General features: G+C 44.0%; 1 protein-coding gene across 1 annotated transcript in view; it reads left to right on the top strand.

Moving 5' to 3' along the window:
- pHCl-1 (pH-sensitive chloride channel 1) overlaps positions 1-15327 on the top strand; it is a 76641-nt gene that overhangs the window by 54499 nt on the left and 6815 nt on the right. The window contains exons 7-8 of the mRNA XM_037423051.2: positions 7380-7572; positions 13331-13559. Coding sequence (XP_037278948.1) covers positions 7380-7572; positions 13331-13559 — 422 coding nt within the window. The remainder of the gene's footprint in view (positions 1-7379; positions 7573-13330; positions 13560-15327) is intronic.

The raw sequence follows: 15327 nt of genomic DNA, 5'->3' as shown, positions 1-15327 counted from the left end.
CATAGGCGAAGCTAGCGCAACGACCGCGAGCGCATCGTGAGTAAGGCACGTAGTTATGTTGTTACATGACACGCATGTCGTGATTGTCACGTTTAGGCGTGTCATTTACCTATGTCGTCCGTTCGCGGTACATGAGAAGCTAGCAATGCGGTCATGAGCGCATCATGAGCGTACCATATAGTCATGTTGTTGCATGACACGCATCTCGTGATTATCATGTTTGCACCAGTCACTTACCACCACCAGTCATAATTACGTCCTGTAATACCAAATTTGGTACATGCGAAGTTAGCAAAACCGCCGCGAGCGCACCATGAGCTTGGCGTGTAGTCATGGCTCATGACATCATGACATGCATGTGATGATTTGCACCTTAGGGTTTGTCACTTCGGTACTTCTGTTCGCCATGTAGTCATGCCATACCATACCAGTTTTTCATGCCATGTGAACCAGACCACCCCAAGAGCAGCAAGACCATGAGATGTAAATCATGACATTCATGACACACATGTCATGATAATAATAATATGATCAGTAAACTATGTTCATACAGTAATGGTATGTGTGATGACGTTTATTGAACCAGAGAAGTCGCAATGATGTCGCAACGAAAAATGACCGTACGACAAGTCTGGCAAAGGCAGCCCAGGTTCTCGTGCAATCAGAGCACGGGGTTTTTTGTTCTCTTTGGAAGGCGCATACGCGTTAGTGCGTATGCTCCACTACAATAATTCCGGGGTGAAGGGTAGCCATCCTGGTGACTCAGGGAGTAGGCACAATGAGAGGGTCGTAGTAGGGCTTGAGACGGTCGACGTGTACGGTCTCGCATCCTCGACGGCGCAAATCTGGTGATTGTGTTAGTAGCTTATGATGTAATTCACCGGAGATGTTGCGTCATTGACACGGTATGGACCATGGTACCGGGCCAGGAGTTTAGAAGAAAGAAAGAAATTTTATATGCTATAAAAATTTCGTATTTATACCATTACCAAAACGACCAGGAGAGCCAAATGTCGTAGATAGATAGATAGATAGATAGATAGATAGATAGATAGATAGATAGATAGATAGATAGATAGATAGATAGATAGATAGATAGATAGATAGATAGATAGATAGATAGATAGATAGATAGATAGATAGATAGATAGATAGATAGATAGATAGATAGATAGATAGATAGATAGATAGATAGATAGATAGATAGATAAAGTTCGCTAAGTTCGCTAAGAAAGGCTTCGCATTCAAAACAAACAGCGTTCTCGGCTCGGCATTGGCGTTTGCACAGCGGTGTTTCGAGCACACATCTCCGGATGTTCTTGAGAGGCGCCCAGCCAGTGAGCAGTGAGCGAGAGTGAGGTGCAAGCGGACGAGAAAGAGGGACGCAGGGTGGAGTGAGAGTGAACGGCGAGAAGAGCGACGGCAAGCACTGCACCTACTCTCTCCTACACACTCTCGCACCATATGATTTGGTTGCTAGGGGCGAGGATGGCATGCTCGCCCCCTCGCCCGCAGATGTTGCTATATGTGAGGGAGTGAGAGCAGATAGATAGCACCCGTTGGCGAGTGGACGCCGCGGACAACGCCAGATGCCGGACATAGCCCGGCTAAGAAATGCATTCGCATTTGAAATGACCACGTATCTGCATGCTTCCCTGCAAAGAACGTCGAAAGACAATTATCTTCTGTCAGGGGAGAGAGAATAAAACATTTATTCGAGTTTCGGCGATGCATGACATGCGGGAAGGCAAAATAGTGCGGTCTGAAATAAGACGTCATCTGCCAGTAATTGCAAAAAACAAGAGTTTTTGTTGTTTTTTCAACGGAGCGCTACAAGTAGGTGGCAGCACCATGTTGTTTTAGCGAATAGTAGGAAACACCCGCTTTTCGTTCATAGCATCGCATTGTCCGCACAGCGTAATAAACAGGGGGCCTTAAGAATTACGTATTCATGTATTCTCTAAATAAATAAACACGCTCCCTGATACTTGCGCATTGATGTTGCATCTCAATTATGCGTGATATTTTCTTTGTGATTGACAATGTTCACAAGTATGAACGCAGCCACCAGAAGATGGCTGGGTGGTCAGCACGGGCTTGAAGTTTTGCCAGGCGGTTGAATCATTGGACAGACAGACAGACCGACAAACAGACCAAAGCTCTTGTGTTGAAGCATCCCAAGATAACTATCATATTTAAAAATTAATGCAGTGGCAGCTCCCGGAATGTCTTACCAGCTAAAGTGAAGTCAGCTTTTGTCCACCAAAGATCTCAAAAACATGCTCTTTTCTGGTGTTCAAGACTCGCACATCATTGTTTAGACGAAATAACGCATAGAGACGAGTATGGGTGACTTAATTTCCAGCAAAACTTGCCTAGAATTTAAGGCTTACTAAGGAAAACTAGTAACACAAAAACACATTTTGAGGACTATCTGTCCCGAAAATATTGTCACATTGAACTCATTGGGCGTGCGAGGAAAACGCTTCGTATTGCCAGGAGGCGTCTAATATGTTCAAGCTGTTAAAGAGTTGGGCATTTACCTTGAAGAAAGGACACTCACAAAAGTGACCTGGGATGACGTAATTAAAAGATTCACAGACGTCATATCAGCAGCCACACAATTCAACTTATCATTAACGTCAAAAGGAACACATTAAGACGCAGGCATGCGCTTTCACGTTTTACATAGCGCACATTTCCCTGCGACTTCGCAGTGAAACAGGACGCCTGGCCTCTATTTCAGAAGCTTTTCTCTGGGGAGGAAAACAAGCAAAGTTCAAGGAACATTTTCACAGCTCCCCACAAGCCATGGAGGCCTTGGTCTCACAAACATACCAAAGTTCACGAGAGGAGTGGCTGCAAAAACACAGAAGTTCTTCAATTATGGGAATCACCCCGGCTACAGGCTATTAATGTACTGGAGTAGCACACTACAAGGAACTTTCACGGTGACTCGGTACATTGGACCACGAGCAGAAATTCCGTTTAAGTTTTACAGAACTGCTAGGGGCTTAAAAAGAACAATCGAATCAGTGGGTTCCAGCAGCCTGGAAGATGTTTCATCGCAGGAAATGAGTGAAATGGTGACAAGTTGCACACTGCGCAAAAGGGAAAAAAGAAGGATCCAGCATGAGAAAATGAAAATGATCGCGTTGCAGTCACGTACCCGGTGAAGTGCGTGAGTGACTGGTTGAAAAGATGGAGGGCATAGCCTACGCATGAGAGGTAGCAGTATGGGGAGTCATTCTAAATGGCGACTGTCCAAACTGCGGAAGAAGGGTATCGCCACAACATGCTTTGTCCGAGTGCTCGGAGGCGAAAGGTGCCCTGGCACATGGTGCAATTCCTCTTTGGCTTTTGTGCGACCCGCATGGATAACAGAAAGTGGGCTGTTCGCAAGGCTGGTCTTTACAGTGACTTTGTACGTACTGTGGGCGGCAACGCTCTTCAGCGGAAGTACACCACAAGCCTCATAGAGGCTATCCCGCACTGCAGAGAAAAACGCCTCGTTGTGTGGAATGGCTTCAATGAGCTGCTGGAAACAAGGCGAAGAAGCTTTCCTTCGACTTTAGCCCGCACGTTTCTTCAGAGTAAGAAAAGGACAGCTGGAGTTAGCTCTGTAATTTTTGTCCACGTTTCATTTGTTCATGATGGTGCGCAAAACTATGCTGTTTGTTCCAATTTACAGGATCATACTTAATGAAGATCGGGGCACAGGATTCCGGATGCGTGTAAGAAGTACTCCAACTGAAAACTAAAAACGTTCTTCATTTCACACGCAGCTTCGTCGTAGGTTGCAGCTTCTGTTACACCGGAGTGCTTTCTCATGTGAGGCACCGTCTTAATTCCAGAAACGCGTGCACGCTGGCACAAAAAGCATGACTCATCATTCACCTTGTTATTCTCGGCTTGTTGGCAGGCTTTCATTTGGATTTCCTCTCATATTTTGTGCATAACCTCAATTGGAACCAAATGACATCATGTATTCGGCGATATATGGCGATGGTCTGTTGTGCTAGGAGTCTGTGGCCTAAATATGCTGGTAGGCCACCGTTTCTTATGACGCTCTTGAATTCCAGGCTAGATCAAGCTACACTTGGGGCCCGGATTCTTAAAAAAGCACGTAGGCGCTTTCGCGAATGAATAGTAACGTGATGCGAGGTGCTAAAGGAACAACAATGTGCTCCCAAGTGATTTATTACGGTCACACCTGTAGCTGTACGAAATTGAATTATGACTGAGCTGACTCTGTCCACTCAGAATGTGCCATACATAAGACACGTACACTTATCTGTTCTTTCATAATGACCCCCTGTTTGTCATAAATGTGGTGAAACTATAAGAGTACTTCGGATGTTACTTGAAATAAAAAAAAAAAACACTTTTCCTTGGCATAAAAACATAAAGATACCACTACACCCACTGCTGGTCCTCAGATCAGACCCTTTATTCAGTACAGGAGCTGTGCTATTTTAAGTTTTTTTCTGTAAAGAATGTCATACATAGCGTGTTATCACCCCAACTGGACCATATTCAGCTTTTCAGGAGAAACTCCTGTTACGGCAGGTTTAAGAGACGCATTTCTCCAGGCAGTTGTGGTCAAGGGCTCTGACGAGGCATTAGCGCCGTTTTAAAAAAAAAACGCCATTGGAATGTCTTATTTCTTAATAAATACAATTAAGATATTTGAATCTCACATCACATACATACATGCCCACCGTACATGCACCGAGGCTCCATTTGTTGAGTATATATATAATCTTTTCTATGCCTTCTTTACAGCCACAATACCATAAACATAACGGCATCTATGGTTCATCGACATGCCAACATAAATTGACGTGGCACTCTTTGGCCAAGTTTGACACTCACACCACAAAACACCACTACTACACCATCAGAAGGCAATTTAAGTGAACCATCACGCCAAACTTGACGGATGCATTGATGGGCTATGTAACGGCTACGTACTAATACGTGACGTCACACCAATCATTCACCCGTCTGAAATCAACAACTACTACTACAACAACAACAATATCAAAGTTGCTTATACATTCGTGTAAAACGACTCGAAGGCGGAAGCTATCTCCTTTTTCTCCTTTTTTTCGCAAGCTTTTTGTGCCAAACTTTGTATTGCACTGCCTCTAAGATGGGAGGCAGCTAAGCTGGTTTTACACTGCCTCCGTAATCTGACTACTTTGACCTAGATGTGATGCCACGTGGGGACTACATCATGCATAATTTCGTCAAGTAATACCACAATGACTCAATAATGACGCTTTAATGACGTCACTACTTTTGACACTCCGCGCCGTCTGGGATGCCAACGGCCGAATTCCGCGTTTCAATGCGCACCTGATGTTTTCACCTTAATAATTGCCATTCGCATTTCACGTTTGCACCAATAGTATAGACCCTTTCGCTGTTTACAAACACAGCCACTTGATGGCGTCCGGTTTCGTCCACCGATGTGCCAAGACAGCATCGGTAGGTCAGAAGAGTTTTAGAAAATAGCCCGCTGATTTTCTACACTTTTTCCTTTCATTTAGCAAAATATATTGAAATAAATGTTCTTTTGAGCTACAAAAAATTATCAGAGATTTCATTGAACTTTACGGACGTTCCTATTATCTGAAAAACTAAAGACAGACATTCCTTTCATTTAAAAACAACTTGAAAACATCCTTGCAGTTTCAACGTTAGGAGCTGGTAATTGGGGTGACCGGAAGTTTGTGAGGTACAAAGCTTGTGACCTTGAAACCGTCTATAGACCATTTCGCTGTTTACAAACAGAGTTGCTGGACGGCCTCTGGTTGTGTGCACCAACGTAGCCTGCGGAAGCATTGGCGCGAAACGAATTCTTTAGTGAGTAGCCCGCTCAGTTTTAGCATTTTTCTCGCCTTTGTCTGGCCAAATAATTATAATATATTTGGTTTTAAGCTACACTTAACAATATAGTAGTTAGTCGTTAACTTTCAGCGCCTTCTTATAACGAGAAAGCGGAAAAAGAGTTTTTCATTACTCTGGCACAACTAAAAAAACAAGCTTTTTGCTACAGCATTAGAGAGTGACTTTTGAACTAACCGGAAGTTTATTGGGAAGCACTACGTGCTGCTGCTATTGCTATGTTGAGACCGACCAAAAAGGTGAATATCTCCAGAGCTTACAGGGCCCTCTAACGCTTTAAAACATCGGTACTGAATACATAACCCGTAGTGGCGCTTGCCAGAACTATTGCGAGCGGAAATGACACCGGAAGGTTCCCGCCATGACACTGGATAAATGTAACGTTAAATTTAATCGTGGCATTACATCAAAATAGGGATTACTATTAGATTTATTTTTTCTTTAGCATACTTTTTCACTCAAAGTTGAAGAGAATAAAGGTCTCGGACTTTTCTAGCTTGAACTGCAAAGCCGGTCAAAGAGGGCGCCGAACGCCACGGTTTGAGGAAACGCGGCGCGGACGCTCTGGGCGCCGTTGTTTGAAGAAACTAAAAGAAAAAAATGTAAGAGCTTTGATATATAGGCGCAATCACAAAAGGAAAGATCAGTAAAGCTACAAAACATTTAAGAAGTGTTCGCGAGCTGGCTCACTTCGCACGTGTCGTTCCTTCTTCAAGCACCACATTATTTGTTACCATCGCAACGGCGTCCTCAATACGTTGGGTATGGACCATTTCGCTGCTTACAAACAGGGCGCCTTGATCACATACGGTTTTTTCCACCGATGTGCCAAAATAGCACCGGTGCGCAAGAAGAGCTTTCGAAAATAGTGCACTGATTTGCTACACTTCCTTTCCCTTATTTGGCAAAGTATATTCATAAATGTTCTTTTGAGCTACAGAAATATTATAATAGGTTTCCTTAAACGTTACGCACGTTTCTCTTATCTGCAAAAAATAAAGAGAGACATTTCTTACATTTAAAAACTTGAAAACGTGCTTTCATTATTGACGTTAGAAGCTGGTAAATGAAATCACCGTAAGTTTTTTTAGGGTACAACGCTTGTGACCTTGAAACCGTCTATAGCGCGAAATACGTCATGCGAGCTTGCTGTATACGGTAGGGCTTTCAGTTAGTTTCATTCGACATCCTTCCGACGTCACAGGGTGAGGGAAATGCAGTAAGGTGAGCCCGCGAAAACCGAGTTAAGGGTGAACATCAATTTCGTTGTATTTTGAAATCTCTAGGCTGAATAACTTTGCGCTGCGTGCCCCCATCGCTGCTTTTCTTGCGGCACGTATTTCCCAAGCCTTCATTGTACGCAACCAGCTAGAAAAACATGTAAAACTATGAGGTCGTGAAAAGTGTTAGAGGGTCCCTTTAAGCTCTAAACATTCCTTACAGTAGGCGTTCTGTGTGTTGTGCAGGAAACTACAGTTGCCTGCGCGTACTCCTGGTTTTCACGCGCGACAAGTCTTTCTACATCAGCACCGTATTTGTGCCGGGCATCGTGCTGGTGACCAGCTCTTTCATCAGCTTCTGGCTCGACATCAACGCCGTGCCGGCCCGTGTCATGATCGGCGTCACCACCATGCTCAACTTTTGCACTACCACCAACAGGTGGGTGGATCACTAGACGCACTGACAACCGAGGCGGGCTCGCGAATTTCCCGCCATTCAACCCATTTGACTTCTTAATGCACATATCACTGCATAGCTGTTGTGCCTGTGTCTCGTAGGCAAAAGATTACCATGAACACGAGCCACCAGGAGTGCTCTTCATCCTCTTCTGTATCGATCCGAAACTACGTGCGCCGATTGGTCCGGCAGAACATGCAACTTTGATAAAAGGAAGGGGTAGATAAAGAGAGAAAGAAAGAAAGAAATAGAAAGTAAAATAATAAGAGAAGCTCTTGACGAAAAACTTATTCTTGTCGAGGTGAGCTTGTTTGAAATCCGCGTGCCCACGATGCGAAGGCGTGTGTCGTAACCACTCGGCTCTCCAGGCCCAATTACAGAGTATAGTATAGTGTATAAAACCGCAGCGGTGGCTGCATGGTTAGAGCTTCTGCTTCCGATACGGGAAGCACAGGGTTCGATTTCCACTGCCGACCGGGAACCCACTGGTTTTCCTCAATGGGTAGAGGAGTACACCGACCTAGCGATCGGTTGTTTGTAAGTACTCATCTAGAAATGTAGCCCCATAAGGTTGTGCGAAGGTCCCTGGGTGTTCCTCAATCCACCACAGTCTTGGTGAAATAGCTGAGCATCTGCCACTGCTGTAGAAGGCAGATAATTGGTGCGGCCAGGTACCTACTGGCTGAACAGGTATGAGCGCACATCTGGCCTGTTTCTGTGCAGAACGAAGCTCATAGTCACTTGGGAGGGCACTCACGCTGTGGTCAATTGGCGGCATGGAACCACCAGGCCTGAAATTAAGGTCATCTTTTTTTTTGTGTAGTGAAGTATAGGTTAGTACATAATAGTAGAGTATAGCAAGGAATAGAAACGGTAACTGAGGCTGACGAGATGTATCAGGGGGAGAAGTAAAAAAGAATGCCTGAAGGAAGAGAAAGGAAGGAATGGAAAGGTAGAAAAAGAAAAGAAACAGAAAGAGAAAGAATGATAGAAAAAATTGTATAAATACAACATCATTTGCAGGCCAATGAGAATAGGTCAATATATGCGTTTCCAGTTTTGATGAGTCATTTCCACAGAACTTCGCAAAGTCCGTAGCTCAGCTCATACGTGGCGTTCGTCACTGCGCTTCACACCCAATATATGAAACACTAGAAAAACTAATTGCGGATTCTTTCTATAGTAGCACAATTGAAAAAAAATACTTTGATGGCTTCCTAAGGAGACTGCTACTCTTACATTTCTGAAACAGTGGTTGCCTAAGGCAGTTAGTTGCGCACAGTTAGAGGAAACCCCAGCATAAAACATGAACAATTGCAAAAAAAAAAGTAGTATGTCCTCTTTCTTTCAGTGTGTTAAAGTAAATTGTCTGTATTTTTGTATAATACCTCTGTCTCTGTCAGGAAAAAGGCTAGATCGTGTAAAAAATTATTTTTCATTAAGGATTCAATAAGGTTCACACTAGTGAACTTGTCCCGTTTTCTTGAGATGTTTTTAGTACTTTGCAAAACGCTGTCTTCTTAGTTGCCAGACCACTATCTGTGGCAGTTTGAACCGAGTTCAAGTTATCAAACCTTTTTCTCTTGAAGCGTTTTTTCACACAAACGTCCCTTGTGGCAAGTCAAGACTTTCGAGTGGGTGCTCTAGCAGTTCAAAACCACACTCTCTAATGGCAGCCTAGCCAACCAGGAACCTGCGAAAAGGGGCATTGTTGTGCAGGAGGACACCTGTTGTCACTGAATCTTCGGCATTTTTTCAGAATGGCTTTACGCAATTTTTGAATAAGGTGGCGTTCTATTTGCCTGTAACGTTCCTACTGTTTTTTTTAAGATACTCAATCAGCGTTATCCCCCTTGCATTCCTAAATGTATCGTCATACTATCTTGCGTCGGTCTTGACTTTTCTTTCGGGAGAGGGGCCCCGCACGCCTCCACTAGCTATACAGAAGGCTATCTCGTGTTCAGGTCCGACTTATGCATCTACGTCTCGTCCCAGTCACAAGGTGGAAAAGAAAGTGTTCTAGGCTGCTTCAATACAGGTGCAAAAGTTCCCTCGATAAATGCAAGCTGCGTTGTCGATCTAGCGCTGAGAGGTGGTGTAGCACCCATCTTTCCGAGGTCTTCGGCCTGCCCATTCCTTGTTCTTTCATGTATTTTTTTTGAGGGGGTGGGTGGAAGGGGGCTGATTGTAATGAGTATGTTCCTACTAGCCCAATTCGCTACTTTACTTCAAACTTGCCCGAAGCATCGCAGATGTTAGTGAAAGAATTGCCAAGACAGTTTTTGAATTCTCTGGTAGCTTCGGACACCTTGATTCGGTGACTGTTCATGATGGCTCACTGCTGAGGCTGAATGATCCAAATTGATTGAAGTGGTTGGCCGCCCTTACCTTGGGTCGTCTTCCACGTGTACAAGGCCACGTTTCAACTCGTTGAACAACCGACTCACTGTAGCTTAAGAAGGAGATTCACAACCATACACACTCACCAACTTACTACGGATTTATTTAAAGGAACTTTGATGTTTGCACAAAAATTTGATACCGCTCTGATGCTCCAGCTTGAAACTGTAGGAGGGCGCCATGTTTGGCTGACTGATGCTGGCCAAGTAGTGGCCTCGAAGGCTTGTTATTCAAACATTGTTTGCCTGTAGAGGTGACCTATACAAAATATATAGAGAGATCATTGTCAAATATTTAATTATGGCCAAGTTGCAAAGCTTTGGGACCTCCACTCGAAGTACTATAGATTAGCAAATAAAGTAGAGCTCACTCAGACTCGACCAAGAAATTATTTTGCACTTCAGGCTCACTTAGATGCAGACTCCACAAAACTTTCACTAATGGGACTAGCTCGAAGTCAGGCTGATTAAAAATTTTCTTCTCCACATTCACTCCAACTCAAACCTGCCTAGATAGTACTCCGCCAGACTCGATGAGACTCATACTCATGACTCGGTCTGAGTATGAGCGATTCTGAGTAAGTACACTTGTGAGTGAGTTTGCCGAGATATGGAGAGGACGTGTAATAGATGCGGAGAACATCAGAAGTTTCTCTTGTTTTTAATCAGAGAAACACGGGATAGGAAACATCGCACCGGTGGAAAGAAAACTTAAACATTCGCAGCCACATAGACGATTTCTGACCCGCGCTGCCATTCGAGGTGACCTCGACACACGCGTGTCTCTATTCCTTTGAATAAAGAACGCCTTGGTGTTTTCTCGCATTTCTGATAATAATAATTAAAAAAGAGTTGTTATTTCATGCTCTTGTCATGTGTTCACGCATATGTACCTTTTCTTTATCGTATTTAAACCTAATCACGTACGATCTTGTTTAGAGAAGTAATCGCAATTGAACCAAGACGTCATTAAACTGAGGGATGCGTAGGGAATGTTGTTATTAGTATTTGCTGTAGTGTAGTAATTATTACATAAAGGGAAAGAAACCAAGATGGCTGAAAAGCCAAGTTGCCGCTCGTGGGCACCGAAGCTACAACGTTCGGATAACACGACCGATGCTTTACTAATCGAGCTACAACCAGCGGTCGCTTTCCCGTCAACTTTGCCGCGTATTTATAGACGAGAAATTCTGCTAGTGTTAGCCAGCGCCACTCACAGCCATGATGACCTGTGCGGAACACTATTTTTTTTTCGGCAGGTTGTGGCTAAAAAAAAGAGAATGAGCTCTCTCCACATTCCCTCCTTCACGCTTAAAAGAACATTGACACGTAAAGCTCTAGACGGGGCACGCACAGAGAAAGTGTGGAACGCGATATCTGTGTCTGTAGGCCGCCCGAAAAGGTGAATTCGCTGGATTTACGACCAAGTTCACATATTTGTTCCCACGAAGTGCGTCACGTGACTGGACGCCCTAAATTGTGCCGGGGTGCGCCACTCGTCCGCGGGAAGCGCGGACGAAAATAGCCGGAAACCGTCCTGCCGTCTCATTGCGGCGGCCGCGGTGCGCTCAAGTGTGAGTGTAAATAAAGCGGGCGTGCCTCGGCACAAAGCCATTGTTTTCTTATCGGGGCCAAAGGTACGAGTGCGGCTCTCGTTTGTCGGCGTCTCATGTTGTGTTGTGTTTTCGCGCACACGTCACACACTAAAGGGGCCCAGGAAAAACACCGAGAGCCAGGCCCAGATTTAAAATTATTTTTCCTTTGTTTTACTGTAATTTGGACGTTGAAATGGTGCCAAGCATTACATATAATTGGCACGATGTGAACGCCGTTTCAAGCTGCACGTCAATTTGCGTTTCAGCAGATGTGATAGAACACTTATTGCTGGTGGCTAGTGTTTTTCAAATGGAAACACGTATAACACGTAAGAAAAAACACAAACTTTTTCTATACCAAATGGTAGTTGCAGGTGTTGCTGTTTACGGTTGTCACTTGCAGCCCTTACATATCGCAAGTAGAAAAGACATGACTTAACATGTATATACCTATAAGGTTATGTTCCAAATGGCGCTCTACAGTAAATGAAAATATGCAAGAACTTGTCACTTCTGCCTATATGCATGAAACAATGTACTTTGAAATGACCTCTTCGCTTGTACCCCTCAATGCACGTGCGCCACGTAGCACTTTCATTTATAAGCCTGTCGTTCCTCAACATTGCATTAGTTAAAAACTGAAAATTTTGTGAACATATAATTTTGCATGCTATGCGCAATTGGTGTTCTCTGTTTGATGCCTACGAAGGGATTAAAGTCTGCCTGATAGCTCCAATAATACGCGTCATTCACACTCTGTACTGCGGTACAACAGGCCAACGTTCTAGCAATTAGGCCTTGAACGCACACCAGCATCTCTCGCACTGAAGTAACTGTTTAAAATATGTGGCGACTGTAATAAAAGTAGTTAATCCACAGTCATACCTCGTGACAGCAGTCATCTTGGCACTCGTGAGCGCAATACAAGTAATCTGGGATGGGTAAGTCCCACGAATTACAGCAGTTCCTGCTCTACGTAATTTACTCCTTCAATTGAGTGACTCAAATCTACATCGTAACACAAGTTATGCATTTGGAGATCATATTTTTGTACATCATGTGAGCAAGCCAACTATCGTTGAATCTCGCTTCACGTGCTGCATATCACAGACGAAGGCTTTATACATTACACGGCTGACAGTAACCCTGACGACATGTTATCGATGTGCCCCTGTTGGAATTCAGGTATCGGCGCTTGTTTAGTGGCCGAATAAAAGAAGCGCATTGGTCGAGAAAACCATTGCATGCGGCATCATGGTCCTTAGAAGGTTCAGTATACCGAGAAGCTCATTTCATTGTATGCGCGTTCAGCTCGGTTTTCATACGCGTCAGTAACCTCCCGTCAAAGTCATCGATCAACAAGGCTGCCTGTAAAGAGTGCACTACCGCACACAGTCTTGATGTGCACAAAAGCCACAACAACATCTGCAGGAGCGTAGATATTTGATGTTCGCCATCGCGACAAAAAAGATACTATGGAGTCACCAGAAATTGAATAATTAATCAAATATTTACTATATAAAAAATAAATAATATTTCGTAGTTCAATGTGTAAATAAATAAAATATAACTATTTATTCATTTATTCGCTTTGGTTAAAATTTATCTTGTCCTTGTCTCCAACTGATATTCACAAGGCGCGTGGAGGTAATATCACAGAACTTGTCATATTTCGCTCAGCAGTTCGTTCGTGTCTTTAATACACTGCTCTGGAGTAAAAACACTGACCCTTACGAATGTTCGCAGCTTCCGGTCAACCCTGCCCGTGGTGTCCAACCTGACCGCCATGAACCTGTGGGACGGCGTGTGCATGTTCTTCATCTACGCTTCCATGCTCGAGTTCATCATCGTCAACTACCTGTACCGAAACCTGGGGCTCCGGAAACGGGCAGCCGCAGCACGACGACCCAGTCGTCCGGCCTCGGCCGACCCGCTACGAATGCCCTCTTCCAGGAACGAGCATCTGGAGATGAAGGTACAGCTGGTTCTTGTCTCTTGTCCGAGCTCACGTATCAGTATGCGACGCCACATACTTTCTTTCCTTTCCCTGTAAAACAACGCGGTAAGTGCAGTAACTCACTCGCCTCGTGGCACTTTCGCAATCACCATAGGATACACAGTTTGAACAACTTACTCCTGTATTCTGTGTACCCGAATTGACGACTTAATATGCCACTTGTTCTCCCCACATACGATGCAGCGTTGCTGTACGGCAAGTGGTTGAGCGTAGGACTTACGGACGGAAATTCTGGTCTAATTGTAAATGGCAAACTGTGTGATATGCAGCTCATGCGGCTATCGGAAAATTATTGAGCACAACCTATGTCACTGGCCATCCAGCAAGACTCAACGTGTTTTAGGAGCCAAACTGCTTCGCTATGTTGCCGGACTACTATCAAAGCAAAGACTCGTGACCTCCATTTAGATTTCAACGCATGCACAGGGCTACGGAAGCATCAATGTACTGTTTGCAGAAGACCGGGCTTTACAAGCATTTGTGAACTACCAACGCGAGTTTGGGTTGGGTGCGTTTACACTGGCTGTTAATTCTATTTTTTATCTTGCTCTTGTTATTCTTTCTTTATAATATCTATTGTCTTAACAGTTCTTATTATTAATTTCTTCCCAATGCGTTTCGTGGTCAACGAAGCCAAGGCTTGCAATACTTTACGTAATTTTCTTCTTGGTTTCTCCCCGTTTCTCTGTGTGATGACTTTTGAATACAGTGTGCTCATAGCTCACTTATAGCCACATCTTGTAACGTGGTGTGATGATTTCAGATTTATATCTGAAGTTTCAGACAGAAGGAGTAGCACGATGGACATATAAGAGATAAAATTTGGTCCTGCTGCCACTGCTAACACAACTGTTTTCTTCTTGCACATTTTTTTTTGCTTTACATTTGCTTCTGGTGTCTACTTCTGTCTCTGCAACGACTTCCGGTTTCTTCTTCTGGGCTCCTAATTCACGTCATGTTTCTTGACCCTTAATATACATCTGATTTTTATTAACCCGGTCACCTAATTTTTTTTAAAATGCAACAGTGCCTTCATTCATTTTCGATTCAAGTACTCAGTTGGGCTAACAATTTTTATGCACCCGACGTGAACAAAAACACTTGCATTGGAAGTGTCTCACTCGGCTAAAGCTTCGGCAAACGTTTAATGTGTAAAAGTTATGGAAAACTGCGCTCAGATGGGTGCGTAACTTCATTGAGTTGACGAATGAAATTTAGTAGATAATAGGGCCAGTCAGTATAGCATTCATAGTAAGAAAGGTACACGCAGTGCTCGGGAAGCACGAGGAAGGAGGTATGAGCGACGCAAACCAATCGTGTTGTAGTGAGAACCCTTTGCCCTCTGGATCACCGTGGTGACATGCGCTTGAGTTTCTCACAGCTGTCGCTTCACACTAGCAATTCAAAATGGTGCAACGAGACTCTTAGCAAGGAATGTTGGCATCTACACCTTAACGTAGTGGAGCTGTGAAAGAAATGTTTGGCTACTATGGGTTTGTAGTACCAAGCTGGAAGGACGTCCATACCAACAATCCAGAAAGGAAACCTTCTAGGTTAAGAAAAAAAATTGTCCTGGTCCGGGGATCAAACCCAAGAACAACGCCTTTTCAGGTGGTAGCTTTACCCGTTAAGCCAGCCATGATGCTATCCTTTTGCACCGCGTGTGCCAATATTAGTCAAAAACCTGAGAAACATGGAGACGTAACGCAAATAAGTTCTTATAAGT

This window comes from Rhipicephalus microplus, chromosome 4 (assembly GCF_043290135.1).
Source record: "Rhipicephalus microplus isolate Deutch F79 chromosome 4, USDA_Rmic, whole genome shotgun sequence".
NCBI lineage: Eukaryota > Metazoa > Arthropoda > Arachnida > Ixodida > Ixodidae > Rhipicephalus > Rhipicephalus microplus.
The sequence above is the reverse complement of the archived record's forward strand: the minus strand, read 5'-3'. Positions and strand labels throughout refer to the sequence as shown.